This window comes from Cyrtonyx montezumae, unplaced genomic scaffold (assembly GCF_038088225.1).
Source record: "Cyrtonyx montezumae isolate F1298 unplaced genomic scaffold, pur_monq_1.0 scaffold_9, whole genome shotgun sequence".
NCBI classification, from domain to species: Eukaryota; Metazoa; Chordata; class Aves; order Galliformes; family Odontophoridae; genus Cyrtonyx; species Cyrtonyx montezumae.
The window spans coordinates 9968220-9985982 of record NW_027072100.1 but is presented as its reverse complement, the minus strand read 5'-3'; the positions used below and the strand labels follow the sequence as shown (position 1 = coordinate 9985982).

Here is a 17763-nt window from a genome sequence, read left to right as displayed (position 1 = left end):
TGGGATAGGTACAACTTTTTTGGGGGGGCGCCACGACTCTCGGGGGGGGGGACCCTGCAGCTCTCAGCCCTTTGGCTGTTAGGTGTCTCTGCAACTTTGCAGCGCGTTATCTCGGGGGGGGGCACCGCTTTGGGGGTCCCCCCCCTGATTTGGGGAACCGTTGGCCGCGCCGAACTCGGAGGGGCGTGGGGGGGATGACAGCGATTGTCGGCCCCTGCCCCCCCGGTGCCGGTGCCGCGGTGCGGGGCGGGGCGGCTCGAAGATGGCCGCGGCGGGGGCGGGGGCGGCGGCGGCGGCGGCGGGGCCGGTGCGCGGCGGGGGCGGGGCGGGGCGCGGCGCGCCAAGTGGCAGCGCGTCTCCACCAATCAGAAGCCGTCCTCGCGGCGGCCGCGTTCCATCCCGCCACGGCGGAACCAATAGGAAAAAGCGGCGGGGCAGAGAGTGGGCGTGGCCTCCGCCGACACCGGGCCGCGCGCCGGAGCGCTCTACCCCCCCCCCCCCCCCACCCCCCCCGCCCCGCGCCGGGCCCGGCCCCGCGGCCGCCGCCGCCCCGCATGGAGCCCGCGCCGCCGCCCGCCGCCTGCGCACTGCTGCTGCCGCCGCCCTCCGCCCGCCGCCGCCGCGCCCGCCGCCGCCTCCAGCCCGAGAACGACGGGGCCCCGCAGGTACCGGGGGGCGGCGGCGGATGACAGCGAGAAAACTTTCCGCAGCGGTTGAATAGGGGACGGGAGAGGGGAGGGGAACCCCCGGCCTCCTCTCCCACCCCCTCCCCCCCCTTCCCCCAACGCGCTTCCCGGGCCCCGGTGCTGTCCCCGTTCTCCGGTGTCGCCCCCGGGAGGGATCCGCTGGCGGCCGCCCGGCGGACACGCCCCCCCCCACCCCACCCCCCCTCGGAGCCGCTGGCGGGAGCGGCTGGGGGGGGGGGGGGTCCGGTGACCCCGCGAATCGCCCTTTGGGCCCAACTGCAGCCCGGATGGATCCTGGATAGATCCCAACTGCAGCCCAACTTGTTGGCTCATCTGGAGATACCGAGTGGTTCCCAAATGGGTCCCAGCGGTTCCCAGCTGGATCCCTACTGGATCCCAACTGGATCACGGCCCTTAGGGATGTCCCAGGTGGGCAGGACGGGAGGGATCCCAACCGGATCGCAGTCCTCTGGGATCTCCCGAGTGAGGAGGGAGCCACTGCAGAGCGCTGTGGGGATTCCTGCTGGATCCTGGTGATCTGCTGTGGATCCAAAGGGATCCGCTGCCGTGGAGCTGTGCTTTGGACGATGCCAGCCCTGCCCAGCGCAGCCCCGTTGGATCTCCTTGGGATCCGCCCACATAGGGACCCACTGGATGCCGACACCCCGCAGCGGGTGCTGTGCGAGGCTTGGCGAGATCCTTTTGGATCCCACTCATTTCCCAGATGGAAAATCCGCTTGGGATCCACTTGGGACATGCAGCCAGCGGGATCCCACCGCGCTCCGGCACGGCGCTGCCGCCTCCTTTCCCACCTTAAGAGTTGGGGGATCCCACGGGGCTGGGATCTACCAGCAGTGGGATCAGCCTCCGACGGCCGTCCTCTTCCCCGCAGGCATTGCCCGGGCACGGTGCGGGGCTGCCGGGGGCTCGGGGCTGGCTGCGGCGCCTGGGGGAACCGCTGGGGCTGCACCCCCCCGAACAGGAGGCGGTGCTGCGGGTGTTGGACGCGGGGCTGGAGCGGTGCCTGGCGCTGCACGCGGCCTGCATCCCCCTGCCAGGACCCAGGTACGGCGGGATGGGGTGGGGATGGGGATGGGGTCGGGGACGGGGATGGGGACAGGGTGAGGTTGGGACGGTGCTCTCTCCTCTCACCCATGTGGATAAAGACGCGCCCACCCCTTCCTCTGCGCGGACTCGGAGGCCGTCGTTGCTCCCTGGGGGTTCCCAGCAGAGCCCGCGGCGGTGGCACTGCGCCCGGTGCCGTAACCGGAGCCGTCGGGGCGGGCGGCAGCTGCTTGGCACCGGCACCGGCACCGGGTCCGCCCGGGACCGCGTGGAGGCGCGCATTTGAACAGCTCCGCGCACGGGGCGGTGGAAAAAAAAAAAGATAAAAATCCGCACTTTGCTTTCTCAGTGCTGTTCCCAACGCCGGCACCGGCAGAGGGTGGGCAGAGCCCCCCACGCCCCCTCCCCGGGGCTCTGTCCCACTCTGTCCCTCCGGAGCTTTGGGACGTGCTTGCAAAATGGCTTCTGCTGTTCCTGACCTCTTGCTTGCTTTTTTTTTTTTTTTTTTTTGCTCTTTCTAATTTTTTTTTTTTTAATTTTTCTTCTTTTTTTTTTTCCACTTCAGGAAGTTGTTTGGCCCCAGCTGAGCTAAGCCTGGTTTTTCTCAGCTGCACGTGGCACGACGCAGGTGCTGGTGCCCACGGGGTGCCAGCTCACGTCCCCTCCGCAGCTTGTGGGCACCCCGGTGGGAGGTGGGGGGGCCCAGAGGGGCGGTGGTGTGGGGTCCTGGCTGTGCTTATCACAGCCCCTGTGCTCACACTGGCAGGAAGCTCCCGGGCAAGGCCGGCATCGACGAGGTGATGGCGGCCGCGGTGCTCACCAGCCTCTCCAGTAGTCCTTTGGGGCTCGGCCACTCCCCAGCACCCCCCGGCCCAGGTAAGAGAAGTGTCCCAACCCTTGGGGACACTGCACCCCCAGTGTGTGGTACAGACCTGACCTTCCTTCTCTGCAGCAGAGCCTGCCAGCGAGGTCTGGAAGGAGGCCCCAGCCATGTCCTTCAGCTGCAGCAGCAGCAGCAACACCAGCGGGGAGTGGAGTTGGGACCCACCCAGCGACCGCTCCACCCCCTCCTCCACCCCCTCACCCCCACTCTCCAGCCGTGACCCCAGTGCCTTCCTGCCCACCTTGCCGCCGGACGACGGCCCCGAGGAGCCTGACAGCACCCACTTCGTGTTTGGAGAGCCCATCCCGCGGAAGAGGAAGGTAGGATGGGGACAGGAATGGGGATGGAAATGGGGGTGAGGTTGGGAACACCAGTGATGGTGGTCATGACAGCGAAGTTGGGGCTGGAAATGGTGGTGGGGGATGAGTCTGATGATGGGATTGAAGCTGGAGGTGATGGTGGAGATGCCATGGGATTGGGACTGGAGGTGGTGAGGCTGGGAATGGAGATGGGAATGGAGATGATTGTAAGGATGACAGTGGGTGAAGTGCTTGGGTGGGGTTGGGGGTGGGCTTGGTGTAAGAGTTGAGGATGGGGCTGATGGTGGGTTTCAGGATAAAGAAGGTGGTGGGGATGAGGTTCTGGATGACGATGGGGATGAGGACAGGGCTGGAGCGTTGCTGGCCTGACCCCACTCGCCCTCAGAACTCCACCAAGGTGATGTTCAAGTGCTTGTGGAAGAGCTGCGGCAAAGTCCTCAGCAGCTCCTCAGGGATGCAGAAGCACATCCGAACCGCGCACCTTGGGTAAGTGCCAGGGCCGCCCCCGGAGCCCCCAACCCTACAGACCCCCACCGCTGGGGTCGCCCCCATCCCAACCCCGCTCCCCTTCAGCCGCCAAGCCGACGTGGAGCAGAGCGACGGCGAGGAGGACTTCTACTACACGGAGCTGGACGTGGACGTGGACTCGCTGACAGACGGGCTCTCCAGCCTGACGCCCGTCTCGCCCACCTCCTCTGTGCCGCCCGCCTTCCCCGGCCCCGAGCTGCCGCCCTTCCCCAGCCCTGAGCCTCCGCTGGGCTCTCCCCGCAGCCCCCCGCCACCCCCCGGCCTCTGCCACGTCCACACCGACCACGCGTACCAGGTGAGGCCGGCTCTGCCGCGGGGCTGCTCCTCTCTGCCCACGGGCGCTGATGCGATGCCGTGTCCCCAGGGCTGCCCCTCAGGGCCCACGGGTGGGGAGAAGCGGCCCCCAGGACCACCCGTGACGGGGCCGAGGTCGCCGGCGTTGCCCTCCCCGGCGCTGCCCAGGCCGCCCGCCGTGCCCAGGTGAGTTGGTGGCACCGCGTCACCGTCCCCTCCCGCCCCTCCGAAGCCCCAACGCCGCAGTGACGTGGCGGTGCCCCACAGGAAACCACGGGGGGAGGCCAAGAAGTGCCGCAAGGTGTACGGCATGGAGAACCGGGAGCTGTGGTGCACGGCGTGCCGCTGGAAGAAGGCCTGCCAGCGCTTCCTCGACTGAGCCCCGCCGCCGCCGTGCCCCCCCAGCTCTCCTTCTTGCACATTTTGCACTTGAGGTGCCTTCGCGCCCCCGTTCCCCCCACCCCTTACACGCTCCCCCTGGGGCTGGACTCAGGGAACAGCCCCCACACTGTTGGGGGGAGGGCTGTGGGGGGCCACGCACAGCCGGGCCTGATCCTGACCCCCCTTACCCCCCTGAGCTTTATGCACACAGCCCCCGCCCCTCCCACGCCAACACAGAGCTTCCCCCCCTTTCTTTTTCCTCGGAAAATAAGCTAACTCTCTGTTAGCCCCCCCCGTCCCCCCCACCTGCGTGGTGATGGGGGTCCCTGGGGGCACCTGCAGCCCATGTCCCTGCTGGGGAGCAGTGGGGCTCCCCCAGGCGGGGGCCGTGTGCTGCTGGGATACACTGTGCCTGGGGGGCTCAGGGTGGGGGGGGCCGGGTCCTGCTCCCCACCCTCACCATAATGGGGGGCTGATGGGCACTGGGGGTGCCCCCCTGTGTCCCGCGGGGGTTTTTACTCTTTGTAGTGTGTATTCTCTCTCTGTTTTGTACCTGGGGAGCAGCCGCTCCCGCCGGGGGCCGCGCTCCGGGAAGTGCCTGCAGAATGCATCCATTTGCACTAAGCCAAACTGCACAAAGGCCGTTTTTGTTTTGTTTTGGATTTTTTTTCCCCCTTTTATTATCCCCCCACCTTTCCTCTCTCCTTGGTGTGTTTTTATTTTTTAAATGAAATATATGAAAATTCCTATTTTTTAAATACTTCTCCCCCCCCCCCTCCCCCCCGGGCTGCAGTGCCTCCAGCCCAGGGGACTTTTGGGGCTTTTTGGCCTTCGCCCCTCTCCTGTCCCCTCCCCATCCCCTTTTCCCCTCCCCAGGCACAGTCCCACTCCCCTTTGCTGGAGGTGGGGGGGGGGTCCCTTGTTGGGTGCCCCCAGAATGGGGTTGGAGAGGTGCTGGGATGGGTCAGATCCGTGAGAAAAATAAAAGATTTGGATACTTTTTTGTTATCATTATTTTTAAGGGTGATGCTGAGCTGCATGATTTGGGGTTGAGGTGCTGGGGATTGGGGGGGGGGGGGGTTGTGGTGCAGCCTCCTGGGATGGCATCACCCACAGCAGGTGAAAGGATAAAGGTGGGGGGGGGATGTCCCCCTTGGCTGCAGGCTGGGAGCGAGCACGGCTGGAGGAGAGCACAGAAAAATGAGACAGAGCGTTAGCAGCAATTCCCCCGCTTTATTGGAACGGATTGGTTGTTGCAAGAACGTCTGCGCTAAGTCCCAACGCGGCACTTGTACTCCAAGGGCACAGCTCCGGTGCTGTCACACAGATGTGAGGAGGGTCCCACAGCCACGCACAGCACGGCCCCGTCCTCCGCTGCCCTCTGCGACCACCACCTCCTCTCTCCTCCCCCGAAATACTCAACACATCTTCAATACAAACACAGGTTTGATCATTATTATTATAAAGTCGGTATCATAGAGAATATTCCCAGCGAAAAGAAAGAACAGTAACAACCCTCCGCTGCCGTCCTCTTTTTGTCCAGCTTTGTTTCTGCAGACAGGTTTCAAGCGTGTTGAAAAATAAATATATATGGGAGCACATGCACACACACACACACACACACACACAGCACTCGTTCGATGGGTTGAAGAAAAGGGCTTCGATGTCCGAAAAGGAAAGGAAGGAAAAATGGAAAATGTTTCTGAATCTGAAGTGACCCCGAGTGGGGGTGCTCCTTGTGGGTGCACGGAGGAGCTGTGGGGTGGAATGTCACAGGAACAAAGGGGAGAGGGGTTCTGTTTTTAAATAGACTTTACACGTAAAAGCAAAGCTACGGCTGTCTGGGAGTACTGTATGCATTTGTCTGTGCAGAAATGGGGGGGTGAATTCTCCAATGAATACGGACTGGGAGCCAAGAGCTGCCCGGGCACGGGGCTGGGGCAGCTCCAGGGCCTTGAGGACGGTCATGAAGGCCCACAGTAGAACACGGGGACTGCTTTCATCCCTTCAAACACGGCGGTGGGGCTCAACACGGAGCTACAATGCAAAATTCACATCCGTACAGCACAAGAGAAACGTTTCCACACAACCCCACTGCTGCAGCAGCAGTGCCAACAGAGACAGCAGCAACGTCAGCAGGGAACCGCACTGAGCAGCGCTGGCAGCTCCGGCCCCAGGGCTTTGTTGGGGTGACTGTACCTCAAACCCTATTTTCTCACCGGGCAGAACCACGCTTCCATTGAAACCAACACCTGCAAGAACCTCCCTCCCCACCGAGATCGCCTTTCCCACCGGTGGAGGGTAATAAATAGCACCTTGGAGTCACGTGGCTTTGGGCAGCAGGTCGTCCTCCGTGGCAGCTTTCGTAGGGCGTCATCGCAGACAGCGTAGAGGATTGCTCCGTAGTGAGGAAAGAGTGAGGTCTTCAGCTTTGGTGGGTATTTTTTTGCCTTTTTTTTTTTCTTTTCTTAAAAAAAGCACCAGAAGCGAAGAGGTGAAAGGTAACACGGCCTTCTTCTCACCAGCAAGGCCCCTCCAGGCGTTTCCGTGGGGGTTGGAAGAAGGCAGCGGCGCTCGATATGGACAAGGAGCATCCAACTGCTTGGAGCCACCCCAACCTTTCCGAGACACGCCAGGAGAGAAACCTGGTTCTCATAAAAACATTTTATTTGCAAATTTACATGAAACCAGTGCAGCTGAGACTGAAGGTTTCCTTAATAGCTTTCACACCTACCAACGATGGACCCGAGTCCACCCAGGTGAGATCCCAGCGGGACTCTGGGCTCCCCCACCTCGCCTCCCTGTGTCTCACAGTTCATCCTCGAGGTCTCGCTTTCCCGACCATTTGCATATATTTGTGAGAAAGGCAGCTGAGCAAAGGGAGAAAAGTGAAAATATCTGTGGGAAACGCCGACACAAATCCCTGTGTCCTTGTAGCAAAGAGTTCGTGACAACACCGGCACCCATCGGTGGGCGCAGAGACGCAAGGCTGGAAGACAGGACACGGGTACCACGGGTCCTAGAAATGCCACGATCTTTTTGGATGCTGATCCTTTTGGAAGCTAAAAATCTACTTTTATGACAAGAGTTGTAAGGCTGCAATCCCACTTGCCTCTTGATCTATTTGGCTCGGTAAAAAAAATGATAAAAACCCTCTTTAAATAAGTTGCAAAAGGCCCACGTCGTTAGGGGAAGCCCTCGGAAACATGCACCCATTCGTTCCCACCACCGTTAGTTTGCAATTCCACTGCCGTTGGGATTTTAATACACAGAAAAGGTGTTAAAAACCACCACCACCACCCGAAACGTGCTTCGGGCACAACGTCTCCCCGAGCCCAGAGCAGGGTGGGACGGGGGCACGCCCGCAGGACCCCCACGTGGGACGGAGGAGGAGCAGCGGGCGGCGAGGCCGTGTTGCTCACACACATCCAAGTGGAACAGAGTAGGACTCATTTAGAAAACACAAATCATTTTGCACACGTGGACGACAACAAGGCTATGTAGTTTTTCCGACATACTCCTTCCTCCCCCGCCCTCCCTCCCCCTACAAACAACAGAACGTGACGAAAGGATCCCTAAGAAATCCAGGTGAAATCCTTCTCGTTCTCCCCAGAGTTCTCCTGCGAGGAGTCGACGTCTTTGTCGTCATCCAAAATGACGTCGTCGTGCGCCATGCCCACGTCATCCTTCCACTTGATGTCGTCGTCGTCTCCCATCTCCTCGTCTCCCTCCACCTTGATGTCATCCGGGTCTTCCATGTAGGGCCCTTCCCCGGGGTACAGCTCCTCGGGGGACCCCTCGGCCCCGCTGGGCTCCAGGTGCCCGGCCATGCCGCGCCCCGAGCAGTCGGCGCAGACGCCGTGCCGGCGGGAGCCGTGCTTGATGCCCACGCTGGCTGCGGACATGAAGACCCTATTGCACACCTTGCAGACGTACTTCTTGTCCTTGCTGTGCACCTGGGGAAGGGGATGAGAAGAAAGGTTAACGGTGATGACAGAGCCGGACCGAGGGCTGCAGGAGGGATGTGCAGCTTGCAAACCAAGAGCACCATGGATTTCACTGCGCAACTTAAATCCATCACAGTTCATTCAACTCTGCAAAAATCATACAATCCCAGAATGGTTGGGTTGGAAGGGACCTTGAAGCCCTCCCAGCTCCAACTGCTACCATGGACAGGGGCACAGACCAGGCTGCACGGGGCCCATCCACGGCTGTGAGCACCTCCAGGGATGGGGCACCCACAGCTCTGGTCAGAGCCTCACTGCCCTCTGAGTGAAGAATTCCCACCCCAAATCTCCTCTTTTAAAGTCATTCTCCTCGGTCCTACCACTATCACACCATCTATTTCTCAAAATCCTTTTGAAAACACCTTTGGTCAAACCAGGAATATCTGAGAGGAACTTCCAGCTCGCAGCCACTCGGGATGCTGCAGCAGAGCAGGAAGGAAGCTGAGCACACATAGAGCTGTCACCTCGAACTGGATACCCGCGGGACAGCACTTCCTGCTGGACACTGCCTGCCCCTGCAGCTGGGAAGCACTGCTTACACCCTGTGACCACACAGAGGCACCATTCGAGATGTAAAGACTTCAGGAAGAAAACCCTGTGGTTGCTTCGACCGTCTGACTCAAAGAAAACACACGTCTCTATTGAATTTACATTTTATATGAAGGCTATAAAAATATTCTTTTTGATCCGAGCTAAACACGAAACCAAAATAGCCCCTTTTGTCTTCAGCTCTCAATTGAGGAACTGAAAGAAAAGAAAGTTTTTCTGTGTGCTAAACCTGTTTCCTTTTTCTCCGTTATTTTTATAGCACATTTTCCCTTGGTGCATATCAGCATTCATCTCTGCAGATTGACCACAGAATGCTGTATGTAATGGAAATAAGATTACCAGACCAGCAAAGCACATGATCCCAGACATTCACCTTGCCATGAGCACCACCCCTTTGGTAGATGAAGATCTTGGTGCCATTTGGGTATAATCATAATCTCAGAATAAGAAAAAGCCCCTTGTCACAGCTCCCTCTCAAAAGGAGCACTGGACAGCAGAACTGCCACTTTCCTGGAGTTTCACTGCAACACCAAAGAGGATTAAACCCCAACAAACCTAAACAAAACAAATGTCTTTTTTTGGAGTCATTTATGGCTGTTTGGAATGAAAACAAAGTGCTATTGTCAGCACTGCACCTTTTCTTTTTGTGCAGGATTTTTTTCTGGTACTAGAAATTTGTACCCAGCTGGTATTTTCTAATCTAGCTTAATTCCCTACACCAAAATGGTCTGAGAGAAGAGATGTGGGTAGAACCGTGTGCTCTTCTATATGGATTCACAAACATTCTGAACCCCGCATGTATAGCAAAGAGAACCTGACCTGCAAGCTCCACACAACAAGTCAATGACCTACAGCGATTACAGCAGAAGAAACAGAGAGCTAACTTAATCTGCAGGTCACCTCAATTCCACTCCTGAAGTATATAATCACAGGTTGGGGGCTGAATGTCCTGGTGGCCAGCAGTTGGCCACGAGCCGGCACTGTGTCCTGGTGGCCAACAAGGCCAATGCCACCCTGGCTCTGTACTACAAAGAGCGCGGCCAGCAGGGCGTTTTCCTGTGCCACCTGCTCTAGGGAGCCTGCTTTAGGTGATCTCCAGAGGTCCCCTCTGACCCCTCCAGCTCCGTGACTGTGATCTCCAGCCCTCACCAGCGTGTGCCGCTTCATGTGCTCCCGGCGCGTGAACTTCTTGCCGCAGATCTCGCAGGGGTAAGGCCGCTCTCCCGTGTGGGACCGCATGTGTCTCTTCAGGATGCACTGATGCATGGCGGAGAAGCTGCAGTAGGGGCACTTGAATTTCTTCCTGATCACTGTGAACTCGTTGACTGTAAGAGAGCAAGCGAAACGAACAGATTACTTTCAGAACTTCCCCTCGTGGTCAGTGTTCTGGTTCAGCATTTCCTCGTCAGATCACATCACTGCGAAATCGCACTCTCACCTCTCCACCACCTGCAATTTCCTGAACTCACGTCCTTATACCGTAGCACTGTAGCTAAAGGGTTTTGAGTGCCTTCACCTGAGCAGCTTTCAAACAAGGCAGAATGCAAACAGCCAGCAGCCCAACACACGTTGCCTAATGCTGGCTGAGGAGCTGGCAACCTGCAGCAGTTCTGATTTACTGTAGGGAATCTAAATGAAAATCTAAGACCTAAATAGTGGTATCTAAAACTCCAACAGCTGTTTGCAGAGCATTGCCCAGCAGACCCCAGCAGCACCGTGCTGTGCTGATATTTGGGGGCTGCAAGCAAACCCTCTGCACGTGCTCCAGTGCTTTTTCAGTGGAAGAGCAATGACTGCAGTTTATCCAGCAGAAACAAGAAGTCAGGACAAATGTATGCTACATTATCCAGCTTCCAACTGGTGCTACCACGGCACACAGATACAGAAATACATAGGAATGCATCATGCCAAATGACAGCGTGGCTCTGGTGAGCCTCCTTACAAGCCAGCTCCACATATCTAAGGCTTTGATGGTCTCTTTTTTTTTCCCCAGATCACATTATGCTGAACAGGAAAATCATGAAATTTTATTTGAAGTCATTCTGACATTGTTGATTCTTTTCCTCTTGTCATCTCCTTAAGAGTGCACAGACAGCAGGCTCGGGGGACGCATCCAGCACTGACAGCCCAGGGGTCCAATTTGCCAGCAGAATGCACACAGCAGCTGTGTTGGTATTTCCTCCTCCAAACACAATGAAAGTGCAATATGCAAAATGCAGCAGGTGGAAACAGAGTGTGCTATTCCCTGAGAACATCCACCCAATATAAATTTGGGAACGACCATCCACACAGATATGCCTTTAAAATTCTTACAGTACTTATTGCTTGCTATTCACTCGTTAATTTTCCCCCTTGTTTGTCCTAATTATCACGATTTCTTAAAGCAATCGATTATTCACATAACGAGGAAGAAAAAAAAAGAAGAAAGCAAATTCTAGTTAAGTCTTTGTAAGCACTCTATATCTAACTAGTGGATTTTTGTAAGTGCCAGTCCATGTAGGAAAGCTAAGGGAATAAAGTGAATGCCAGACCTGCTCTATAGGTGTGTACCACACGGAGCACTCAGAAGTGCTTTCAGGTGCTCACTGAGATGCTCTGTCCTACAACACGTGACATACTGTGTAATGACCAGAGGCAAGGAGCCCACTTTCTGCAGGAGAAGTCATAGGAAGGTTCATCACAGCAATGGCACAAAGCTACTTGTGACAGATATGTTTCAGGTCTGGTCTTGTAACTGAGCATCAGCAACAGCCACAACAGCATGTGTACTCCCCAGGATCATTATAAACCCACTACCTGGGAGTCCAGACAGGGAGGTGGGCTGTAAGCTGACAGAGCAGGGGACACAATGCACACGTGGCATGGCATGGCACACCCCACTGCTACACCAGAGCAGCTTGCTTTACCCCACTTCAGAAAGAACCAACCCAGAGGTACCTGCAACCTGGGCCAAGATTACTCAGCCAAATGCTCTGGAGAAGGGAATGCTGTGAAGTCCTCTACATCCTCCACCACCAGATTGTACCTCAATGACCAGATGCCCTCTGGGGTTTACCACAAACACCAATCATTGAGTTTACGGCTGAGCTACCACAAAAGCTTACAGGGCAGCTGCAAGGCTCAGGTGCCAGCCCACATTGCTGGCACACTGCTCTCACAGCAGTCCTGGACTCGCACGGTTTCCATGTGCAACCACAGCAGTGTCACAGAATCACTGAGCTTGAAAAAGAGCTCTGAGATCCCCAAGTTCAACCAAACCCACCCCATCGTGCCCACAACCCTCAGTGCCACATCTCCACAGCTCTGGAGCACCTCCAGGGACAGTGACCCCACCAACCCCTGGCAGCTGTGCCACTGCATTGCTGCTCTTTGGCAGCCTTAGTTTCACTGAGCTCATTTTCACCAAATAGTTGTATATTTAGTTTTTGGATTGTTCTACACATCTGAAAAAAATAGCACTGTTGGAAAAATAACCATGTCGGAAGAGTTAACACTGTTTTCTATGCAAAACCAATGGGTGATACCCTATGTAAGACCTCCATGCTGAAGGCAAGGTGATATACCACTGAAACTGCAGCTGGAGCCAAGAGCTGTTGGGCTGCAAGGAAACAGCTCCGAGCTGAATGAAGCTCTCAGAAAACCTGAGTGTTTTCATATGCAGTTTGAGGTTTATCAGTTAGAAATAGTTGATTCTGCTGACATTTTTAATTAAGAAACTCTCCATTGGACAATCAGATGTCGTCTATCAGGGTCACACGTGTCAGTGTGACAAGTAACTCATGTAACAAGACACGAATTACAGAAGTATTTCCACCTTCCACAAACAACCACTCCTGATCTCCTACGTGCACCACTGCCCAGACCTTCTACACAAAGCCTCCTCAAGCTCCAAAGCATATATTCAGTGTGGCTAACATAAATTACATTAAATAAATTAGCTGGAAAATTTGCACAAGCCCAGAAAGTCCCAGTCAAACACCTCACAGTGCTGAGCAGCCCCGCACTCCCACAGCTCGTTTCAAGATGAAAAACCCTGAAATGCTCAAACTGTACCACGGACAGAGCATGGGAGCACTGCTAACACGCTCACAGGCTTAGGGATGTTATTTTCTCAGGAAAACATCACCATTTCTTTTATAAAGCACTTTGAGATCCACTGATGCATAAAGTTTAAGGTAAGTACACAGGACATCACACCACTAAGACACCCAAAGTGCCACGATCTGGACTGACCAAGGTTATATTTGCACCAGAGCTGCACCACGGTGCAGTCTCACGGTGCCTGGAACCAGCACCCAACCTGATCAGTTTTGAGGAGTTACTCTACGACCTCACACCTGCTGTGAGGAAACCATCTGCTTTTCTAGCTCAGAAGCAAGGCCCAGCACGCACGGCAGCCGGGCAGCACACCTTGGCATGGTGAGCGAGGTTCTTCTGTGTGCCAAAGCCCTTGCCACAGAGGAGACACACAAAAGCGCGCCCGTTCGAGTGCACAGACACAAGGTGCTGGGTTAAGTCTGTCTCGTCACGAAACGACTTGGTGCAGCTAGGACACTGCATCTTCTTACAGTTGAAGTGGATGGTCTTCTCGTGGCGGTCCATGTTGGACTTGAGCGTGAAGCTGGCGGGGCACTGGGTGCACTGGAAGCGGCCGGGAGGCACGGTGCCCAGCAGGCCGGGCCGTGCGCGGGCATCCAGCGGGAGCAGCAGGGAGAGGGCGGCCTCGTGCTGGTGGATGTGCCCGTGGATGTGCTCCTGCAGCTCCTCGGCGTGCTCAAAGACCCTCCTGCAGAAGCCGCAGGTCAGTCCCCTGGGCAGGGCTGGGTCCAGGAACAGGCCGTCGTGAGTTACGTCCGTGTCTTCCGACCTCAACCACGCGTCTGAAATAGAAACAGACACACACGTGTACAAATCACCGTTGTTGGGTTAAAACAAGGGTCGTTTCTAAAGCGCTTTTACTCTCTACTTACCGGAGTCGGAGTTGTCGAACGGCCACGGCGCTAGCAGCCCATCGTAAGCGGCCTGCGAACGGAAAGCAGGCCCAGGTTATGGCACACCCATAAAGCACCCATCCTCAGCACACAGCCCCAGCTGCGTGCAACGAGATGCTCTGTAAGGCTGTCCTGTGACTCCGAGACGTGGTCGGGCCCCACGCTCACAGCTCACCACTCGTCCTGCCCGCACAAAGCTCCCTTTGTCGCAGCGAGGTCGCCAGGCAGCGCTCTGCGGGGCTGCTGGTTAGGGCAGCCACCAACGTGCCTATTTCAGGCAGCAACCGAGCTCTCGGTGTCCCTCGGCACCTGGAGCTCACACTCAGGCCAATGGCGGACCCAGGGCACATTTCCACCAAACACAAAAGAAGTGGAAAATTTTCCCTTCGCCCCACGCAGCCGCTTTTCCTTCCACACAGCAGAGCCCAGGCAAAAGTCGCTTCCCTTTACGCAACGCTCCCCGGTATTGTTAATCCAGATCATAAATAAGAGCTGATTTTTTTGCAGCGTGGCAGACGGTGGCCCAGCAGGGGCTGTGTGGCAGGGCTGCAGGACGAACCCACAGCTCCTGTGCTCTGCTCCACATGGGGAAAGCCAGGCTGCCACCATGCAGGTAGTGCCAAGCTACAGAAACTGAGGTATGCTTCAGAAAAGTATGGGTGCCCCAACCCTGGAGGTGCCCACGGTCTGGCTGCACAGGGCCCTGGGCAGCCTGAGCTGGTGGGGGGCAACAGGAGTTGTCCCTTCCAACCCAACCATAACATGGTTCTGCAATCTTTGTGGATCGTTCCAAATGAAGTATTCTGTTATCCTACACCTATCTGCTTCTAACTGCATTTAGATCATTGCAAGAAGCCCACGTTTGAACCACCAGAAATGGGCAGCAGGGAGCTGGGAACTCAGGTACCTTTATGCCACTGTTAATGGAGAAGTGCAAATAGCTTAGGTTAGACAGAAGGTGGGACTGCAACAGCTCTGACCCTAACAGATCTCCAGTTTTAAGATGACCTGTAGTTGTTTAGAACAGCTAATAGATCAAATCTAACACATTGGTGGTATGTTGGCTTCTTGCAATGGTCAAAGAGGCTCGGGTCACTGTCCCTGGAGGTGTTCAAGCACAATGGAGATGTGGTACTGAGGGACGTGGTGGGATGGGTTGGGGTTGAATTTGGGGGACCTTGGAGCTCTTTTCCAACCTTCATAATCCTGTGATTCTATGACATGGTCTTTCAAAGCACTCCTGACTGGGGGTAATTGGATTCAGTTGACACCTTTGCCTTTCTCCCCGTGATCTTACCTGGGTGGAAGAGGGCAGCTCTCCTTTCGTGGTGGCTTCTGGTGACATGTCACCACCAGAGGAGCAGCTGGCGGGGGGGCTCTGAGTGGCAAGGTGTGCTGCAGGCAGTGGGAGGGACGCAGCTTCCACTTTGCCATCACATTCGCCCCTGGAACGACTCCAGTTGGTGCCAGGCCCTGGGGAACACAGGAAACGAATCTCACCTGCGTGCACCAGCACCAGCTCAGAGCGGGATGGGCAGAGACCTCCTGGCACCGGGGGCTCTGCTGGGGGATGGGTGCAGCTCTCGGGGAGCACCGCTGCCAACACAGCACTGGGAGCTATGCAGAATGCACACACAAGTATGTGAGGTTTCTTGGAAATGGATGCAGGAGCTTTGGAGCTCGAAATTTGAGCTTAGTATCTAATTTAACACAGCCTTGATCTCAAAGTGCTTTACAAAAGATGGAAAAATACAGATAAATATGGCTTTGACCCTATTCCTAGCAAGCAAGAAGTCCCAACAGTCGTACAAAGTAATTCAGTCTCACCCAACAGTTGTTACATCCCCAAATCCTGATGTTGTTGAGCAGGAAATCATCGCTGCTGTGATGGAAGCACAGCTGCCCACTGTCCCATTGCAGCCAATGGTATGCAACAACATCCCCAAAGGTGCACCAATAGTGAGAAACCCACACAGAAATGAGGACTGCAGAACAAAGTCCGGTGCACACAGCTGGCTGACCAGCAGCCAGCACCTTGGCTGTACCATGGGAATGATGCACTGGGCAGGTCTTTTTTTTTTTATGGTTATTTTTTCAGATGTGCAAGCAGGCAAAGTCAGAAGCAAACACTGCACAGAAGTACATCCATATTTAAAGCACTATGCCCTTCTTCATTTTCCCATCTAGAAGTGTATGAACAGAATTTGTGCACACAGGAGACAAACAACAGAGCTGACACTGTGCCTGAGCAGAATGCCCTGGTCTGGGTCACAATGTGGCGTTCAAGTAAAACTGCACAAAGGTTTCTAAATCTGAACAACCCTAAACTGGACTTTACTTTTTTGGATAAATCAGCTCTCAAACAACACAACGGCACCAACATTTATTTGGGTTCAACTAGCACAAATGAGACAAGAGGAGCAAACCCCTATCAACAACCCAACCTTCATACGTTAAAACTGAATCTGTTTTGTCCCATTCTGACCAGGATGGTGAGAAACCATTTTCCCTCATAAATTTGCATTAGTTGAATTTTAATGAGAAGTATTTTCACTTTTAAATCACGAATGAAGTGCTTCCCTTTCTCCAGCACTGCATGGAGATGTGCTGGGTTAGCAGTGTTATGTGAGCACAGCGTTCCCTGGCAGCTGGACAGCATACTGCTGTGGGAAACAGAGAGGAAAGGTTATCACATCTCATCTACAATTACACCCATTCTCCCCTAAATCTTGTTTTCCCTCGTACTAAAATTCCACACCAAACTGAATACCTTTAATTCCCATTTGGGAAATTGATCGCTGTGCAAAATGTATTCCTTTAACACGTCGTGCAAGTATAAATTATTGGCTCCAATGAACTGCTAACTAAAAATAAAGCATTAGCTGGTTTGCCCAAAAGAAAAGAGCTCTGTGTGCCATGCAATTGCCTGGACAACAAGCTCCATAGGAGTTGCTTCTATAAACAGTTTCAGTTGCAGGAGGGTAAACAGGAAAAGCCAAACTTGGACCCACAAAGCAGCGTGCAACGTGCTGCTCTGGAGGGTGGGAGCTGCTCCTTGGGGCAGTCCAACCCAACCACCCCCAATCTGAAATGCTTCCTTTTAGAAGAAAAAACAAAACTAAGAATAAGGAGAAAACAAAGATGCAAATGAACCAACATATTTCCTGAAGTGTATTAACATTCTCATTCTTTGGATTATGCTTGGCAAAAACATCTGAAAGCATCCAACTAAAGCCTTTGAGAATTCTGTAGCTGTGGTGTAACTACGCGTAACAATGCTACCAAAGTTCAGCACTGTCCCACCAAGGAGCCCCAGCACTGCTGAAGCTGAAAATCAGCAAAGAATAACAAACAGTCCCAAAACCACATAAAGAAGGGGAAGGCCGAACCCCTTATAACGTCCCATCAGGAGAACAGCCCCAAGCCAAGCCACACAGGTTCAGAAACTAGCAATACCCAAGACATTGGTGCTGCCCACAAATAACTCACATGTACTTCTTCCTCCCAAACCTCTCCATTCAGGTTTCAGACTGCACAGTAGCAGAGTCAATCTTGAGCACGTGCCATGAACATCACAAACACTGAGAGCCACTCAGCTATCCACACATTCATCCAGTCATTCCCCAGCCACCCAACCATCACCCAGCCATCCATTCAAGCCTCCCATCCACACCACCCAAACAACAAGATAGGGAACTCTCCCTCCTGCTTTTAAGTGAGTTTGAGTCGGCTGACTTCAGAAATGCTGTAATTCAGACTGACTGTACCACAGCAGTACTGTGACACTCCTTTAGATGCAGGCAAAATCGCTCCCCACATCCTGTGCCTCATTTTCCATTTACTGAACGTTAAGTAATTTCACACCTCATATATCGGAACGATATGCAGTGAATTAGGAAAAAAAGAGCATGAGTAAAATGAAAACCCTGGGATATCCTCTATTAACTTTTACAGCAGTGTGAACTACATGGAAGTTAAATTCAAACTTGAAATGTATGGAGTAACTTTGAGATTTATGCCCCCTTAGGAACAGCCCAACAGCTTTCAGTGTGCAGCATG

General features: G+C 54.8%; 2 protein-coding genes across 4 annotated transcripts in view; one reads left to right on the top strand and one right to left on the bottom strand.

Annotated features, from left to right (window-relative positions):
- The first annotated feature begins 530 nt into the window (after positions 1 to 530).
- SLC2A4RG (SLC2A4 regulator) lies at positions 531 to 4234 on the top strand. Of its 2 annotated transcripts, none has more exons than XM_065754246.1 (8): positions 531 to 665; positions 1579 to 1751; positions 2518 to 2627; positions 2707 to 2954; positions 3340 to 3440; positions 3528 to 3777; positions 3847 to 3962; positions 4044 to 4234. In XM_065754246.1, exons 1-8 carry the CDS (start codon positions 555 to 557, stop codon positions 4153 to 4155), a joined length of 1221 nt encoding a protein of 406 aa, XP_065610318.1. In that variant the 5' UTR covers positions 531 to 554; the 3' UTR covers positions 4156 to 4234. The 2 variants fall into 2 exon arrangements, with proteins under 2 accessions (XP_065610318.1, XP_065610317.1); XM_065754245.1 differs by having other exon boundaries at positions 2704 to 2954.
- Positions 4235 to 7493: 3259 nt separating this feature from the next.
- Positions 7494 to 17763, bottom strand: part of ZBTB46 (zinc finger and BTB domain containing 46) — a 29009-nt gene continuing 18739 nt past the window's right edge. Inside the window, exons 4-8 of one of the 2 annotated variants that reach the window (XM_065754345.1) lie at positions 15002 to 15177; positions 13684 to 13735; positions 13282 to 13593; positions 9863 to 10038; positions 7494 to 8113 (exon numbers count right to left, since the gene is read on the bottom strand). In XM_065754345.1, coding sequence (XP_065610417.1) covers positions 7733 to 8113; positions 9863 to 10038; positions 13282 to 13593; positions 13684 to 13735; positions 15002 to 15177 — 1097 coding nt within the window. In that variant the 3' untranslated portion in view covers positions 7494 to 7732. The remainder of the gene's footprint in view (positions 8114 to 9862; positions 10039 to 13281; positions 13594 to 13683; positions 13736 to 15001; positions 15178 to 17763) is intronic. The other variant, XM_065754346.1, reaches the window with a different exon arrangement.